General features: G+C 41.6%; 1 protein-coding gene across 1 annotated transcript; it reads left to right on the top strand.

Moving 5' to 3' along the window:
• The first annotated feature begins 523 nt into the window (after nucleotides 1–523).
• LOC121543020 (gamma-glutamylcyclotransferase) lies at nucleotides 524–3,980 on the top strand. The gene is made up of 4 exons (XM_041852693.1): nucleotides 524–831; nucleotides 1,040–1,194; nucleotides 3,222–3,354; nucleotides 3,585–3,980. Exons 1-4 carry the CDS (start codon nucleotides 616–618, stop codon nucleotides 3,753–3,755), a joined length of 675 nt encoding a protein of 224 aa, XP_041708627.1. The 5' UTR covers nucleotides 524–615; the 3' UTR covers nucleotides 3,756–3,980.
• Nucleotides 3,981–5,407: the final 1,427 nt, after the last annotated feature.

The following is a 5,407-nucleotide window of genomic DNA, read 5'->3' on the forward strand; positions in this document are numbered from 1 at the left end:
ACATAATTTACAAACAAAGCATTTGTGTTTAGTGAGTCCGCCAGATCAGATGCAGTAGGGATTACCAGGGATTTTCTCTTCAAGTGCATTGGACCATTTTCCTGTCCTGCTAAACATTCAAAATGTAACAAGTACTTTTGGGTGTCAGGGAAAATGTATGGAGTAGAAAGTACATTATTTTCTTCAGGAATGTAGTGGAGTAAAAGTTGTCAAAAATATGAATAGTAAAGTAAAGTACAGACACCCCCCAAAAACTACTTAAGTAGTACTTTAAAGTATTTTTACTTAAGTACTTTACACCACTGGGTTTCAAGTGGCACTATGGCCACACTAGTTTAAATTGCATTCATTTATTATAAAAACCCCTCTCTCATTTTACCTAGAATGGATACTATGTTTTGTTATAATAACTGAATCATGTTAGTAATTAAATAAAAAAGAAGGATAATCAAATCAACTAAAGGGGACAGGGTGTTCTGTCGTCCATGCATACCACTCCTCGTTTAGCGCTCAGCCAATCAGCGCACCGTACTGTAGGTGAGCCCTCTCTCTAGGGAAATACAACATTTTCAACTGGTAAACACATCATACTCACCATCACATATCGGATAGACCATGTCGTACCTTACTTACACGATTTTACTTGCACTGCTCCATCAACAAATTGCGTCAAAAGCGGTTCCTGACACCGCTGAAAATAATGGAACAAGTGTTTCAAACACATCCGTGACGGACCACTTTATGTATTTCGCCTATGGCAGTAATCTGCTGAAGGAACGACTGCAGCTGAAGAATCCGTCGGCGGTTTTTGTTACAACAGGCAGTTTGAAGGTAGGCTTCAATGCATATGTTTTGTTGTGAAGATGCTGAGAAGTTGGCACTAAGCGTTGTATGTTGGCACCGGAGTTTTCATTTGCCATAATACGTGTGCAAGCTATTAATTAAGCCGTTAGCAATGCTTTAACAAATAATTGTGATTAGGCTACATACGTGTGATTATGAAGTGACTTTATATGCTCTTGAATATTCTACTTGGCAGGATCATGTGATACAATTTGGATACTGGAAGAAAGAGTTATTAAACAACACCAACTCTTGGCATGGTGGTGTTGCTACTATCAAGGAGTCCAAGGGAGATGTGGTCTGGGGAGTGGTCTGGAAGATGGACAAGGACAACCGCATCAGTTTAGATAGGTGGGTGGCTCATTTACAGTGTTATAAGCCTATCACTATGGGGTACAGTTTGTGAAGTTGAACAGCCAAGAACAGTAATTTTTGCTGAGGTGATGTCCTAGGACCTATAGTGGGATATTTCACATTTACATATTTGCCCTGAAGGCTGAAGCCATGGAAATAAGCCCCTTGTTCTCCTAGTTCTTTTCCCTCAAGCAGGTCCTAATAAAATTATGGTTCCAGTGGAAAAAGTGAAACAACTGATTGAACGTACAGTACAGTTGAAGTCGGAAGTTTACATACACTTAGGTTGGAGTCATTAAAACTCGTTTTTCAACCACTCCACACATTTCTTGTTAACAAACTATAGTTTTGGCAAGTCGGTTAGGACATCTACTTTGTGCATGACACAAGTAATTTTTACAACAATTGTTTACAAACAGATTATTTCACTTATAATTCACTTTATCGCAATTCCAGTGGGTTAGAAGTTTATATACACTAAGTTGACTGTGCCTTTAAACAGCTTGGAAAATTCCAGAAAATGATGTCATGGCTTTAGAAGTTTCTGATCTGATCTGATTTTTTCTGACATCATTTGAGTCAATTGGAGGTGTACCAGTGGATGTATTTCAAGGCCTACCTTCAAACTCAGTGCCTCTTTGCTTGACATCATTGGAAAATCAAAAGAAATCAGCCAAGACCTCAGAAAGAAAATTGTAGACCTCCACAAGTCTGGTTCATCCTTGGGAGCAATTTCCAAACGCCTGAAGATACCACGTTCATCTGTACAAACAATAGTACGCAAGTATAAACACCATGGGACCACGCAGCCATCATACCGCTCAGAAAGGAGACACGTTCTGTCTCCTAGAGATGAACGTACTTTGGTGCGAAAAGTGCAAATCAATCCCAGAACAACAGCAAAGGACCTTCTGAAGATGCTGAAGGAAACAGGTACAAAATCTATATCCACAGTAAAAAAGAGCCCTATATCAACATAACCTGAAAGGCCGCTCAGCAAGGAAGAACCCACTGCCCCAAAACCGCCATAAAAAAGCCAGACTACGGTTTGCAACTGCACATTGGGACAAAGATTGTACTTTTTGGAGAAATGTCCTCTGGTCTGATGAAATAAAAATAGAACTGTTTGGCCATAATGACCATCGTTATGTTTGGAGGAAAAAGGGGGTTGCTTGCAAGCCGAAGAACACCATCCCAACCGTGAAGCACGGGGGTGGCAGCATCATGCTGTGGGGGTGCTTTGCTGCAGGAGGGACTGGTGCACTTCACAAAATAGATGGCATCATGTGGAAGGAAAATGATGTGGATATATTGAAGCAACATCTCAAGACATCAGTCAGGAAGTTAAAGCTTGGTCGCAAATGGGTCTTCCAAATGGACAATGACCCCAAGCATCCTTCCAAAGCTGTGGCAAAATGGCTTAAGGACAACAAAGTCAAGGTATTGGAGTGGCCATCACAAAGCCCTGACCTCAATCCTATAGAAAATGTGTGGGCAGAACTGAAAAAGCGTGTGCGAGCAAGGAGGCCGACAAACCTGACTCAGTTACACCAGCTCTGTCAGGAGGAATGGGCCAAAATTCACCCAACTCATTGTGGAAGGCAACCCGAAACATTTGACCCAAGTTAAACAATTGAAAGGCAATGCTACCAAATACTAATTGAGTGTATGTAAAATTCTGACCCACTGGGACTGTGATGAAATAAATAAAAGCTGAAATAAATCATTCTCTCTAATATTATTCTGACATTTCATATTCTTAAAATAAAGTGGTGATCCTGACTGACCTAAGACAGGGAATTTTTACTAGGATTAAATGTCAGGAATTGTGAAAAACTGAGTTTAAATGTATTTGGCTAAGGTGTATGTAAACTTCCGACTTCAACTGTATGTCTATGGCATTTATATATAACATTCTGGATTGTTTTACAGACTGTAGAGAATGGCATGAATTTGTAACTTCAGTCAACAGTATCTCCACAGGATTAACAACTTCTAACTGCCCTTAACTGTGTGTTTTTCAGGCAGGAAGGAGTGGGAATAGGATTCTACAGTCCACTAGACGTTACCATTAACACAGATGAGGGAGAGGTCCTCTGTCGAACCTACCAGATGAACAACTTCACAGCTCACCAGACCTCGCCTCCATACAAACAGGTAGGCTATATGTCTCTCAGTCTTTTGCTATAAAGCAGCTTAATCATACACAAAGAATGGTCGTTTTGATAGCCAGTTTGAAGGATGCCTCTATTGGCCATATCCAACTGCATGAACAATGACTATAGGTGTAAAAACAGGTGTACCTTTACAGGTGTAAAAGGTGTGTTATATTTAATAGCAAAATGGGTCATGTGTTATTAACAAAAACAACTAATTTTGTCCTGCAGGTTGTTTGTCTTGGAGCGAAACAAAACGGCTTACCTCTGGATTACATTAAGAAGCTGGAGGCAGTGGAAACCAATGGCTACAGCGGTCCGTCTATTTTAGATGACATCACCATATTGAAACCTGCTGGTAAAGGAAAAAGCCTGTTGATGGTACCAGAGGAAAGAAGATGAAAGAAAAATCACTTAATGTAACAACCTTTGGGTGAAATTGACATAAGACTCAGTGTCTAAGTTCAAATTTCCCTGTTGTACCCTTGTGCAACATAATCAGCTTAAGTAAAAATGCATTAGAACAAATAAAAAAAATTGGCACACTGGTATATATTCCCAAATGTTCAGTGTAAAATGTGAGCCAGTCATTTTAGATGCGATACCAAATAAAGGACAAATTAATGACAATGTCTGGCATAGCATTTTGTTTCACCAAAGTTTCTCTATTTTGCTTGGGAAGCGTGACACACACACAGACACTCACACACACACACACACACACACACTTACTTGATTGATTGGGTATAATGTCAGGGCCGGTTCCAGACATACAGTGCATTCGGAAAGTATTCAGACCCCTCATTTTGTTACGTTACAGCCTTATTCTAAAATTGATTAAATAGTTTTTTCCTCTCATCAATCTACACACAATACCCAATAATGACAATGCAAAAACAGGTTTGTAGAAATTTTTGCAAATGTATAAGTCCACCTGTGGTAAATGCAATTGATTGGACATGATTTGGAAGGAACACACCTGTTTATATAAGGTCCCACAGTTGACAGTGCATGTCAGAGCAAAAACCAAGCCATGAAGTCGAAGGAATTGTCCGTAGAGCTCCGAGACAGGATTGTGTCGCGGCACAGGTCTGGGGAAGGGTACCAAAATGTTTTTGCAGCATTGAAGTTTAAAACCACTAAGACTCTTCCTATAGCTGGCCACCCGGCCAAACTGAGCAATTGGGGGAAAAGGGCCTTGGTCAGGGAGGTGACCAAGAACCCAATGGTTACTCTGGCAGAGCTCCAGAGTTCCTCTGTGGAGATGGGAGAACCTTCCAGAAGGCAAACCATCTCTGCAGCACTCCACCAATCAGGCCTTTATGGTAGAGTGGCCAGATGGAAGCCACTCCTCAGTAAAGGCACATGACAGCACTCTTGGAGTTTGCCAAAAGGCACCTAAAGGACTCTCAGACCATAAGAAACAAGATTCTCTGGTCTGATGAAACCACGATTTAACTCTTTGGCCTGAATGCCAAGCGTCACGTCTGGAGGAAACCTGGCACCATCCCTACAGTGAACCATGGTGGTGGCAGCATCATGCTGTGGGGAAGGGAAAGACGAACGGAGCAAAGTACAGAGAGATCCTTGATGAAAACCTGCTCCAAAGCGCTCAGGACCTCAGACTGGGGCGAAGGTTCCCCTTCCAACAGGACAACGGCCCTAAGCACACAGCCAAGACAACGCAAGGGAGTGGCTTCGGTACAAGTCTCTGAATGTCCTTGAGTGGCCCAGCCAGAGCTCGGACTTGAATCTGATCTAACATCTCTGGAGAGACCTGAAAATAGCTGTGCAGCGACGCTCCCCATCCAACCTGGCAGAGCTTGAGAGGATCTGCAGAGAAGAATGGGAGAGACTCCCCAAATACAGGTGTGCCAAGCTTGTACTCAAGAAGACTCAAGGCTGTAATCGCTGCCAAAGGTGCTTCAACAAAGTACTGAGTAAAGGGTCTGAATACTTATGTAAATGTGATATTTCAGTATGAGGGGAAAAAACTATTTAATCAATTTTAGAATAAGGCTGTAACGTCACAAAATGTGAAAAAAGTCAAGGGG

This window comes from Coregonus clupeaformis, chromosome 28, assembly GCF_020615455.1.
Source record: "Coregonus clupeaformis isolate EN_2021a chromosome 28, ASM2061545v1, whole genome shotgun sequence".
In the NCBI taxonomy this organism is placed as follows: domain Eukaryota; kingdom Metazoa; phylum Chordata; class Actinopteri; order Salmoniformes; family Salmonidae; genus Coregonus; species Coregonus clupeaformis.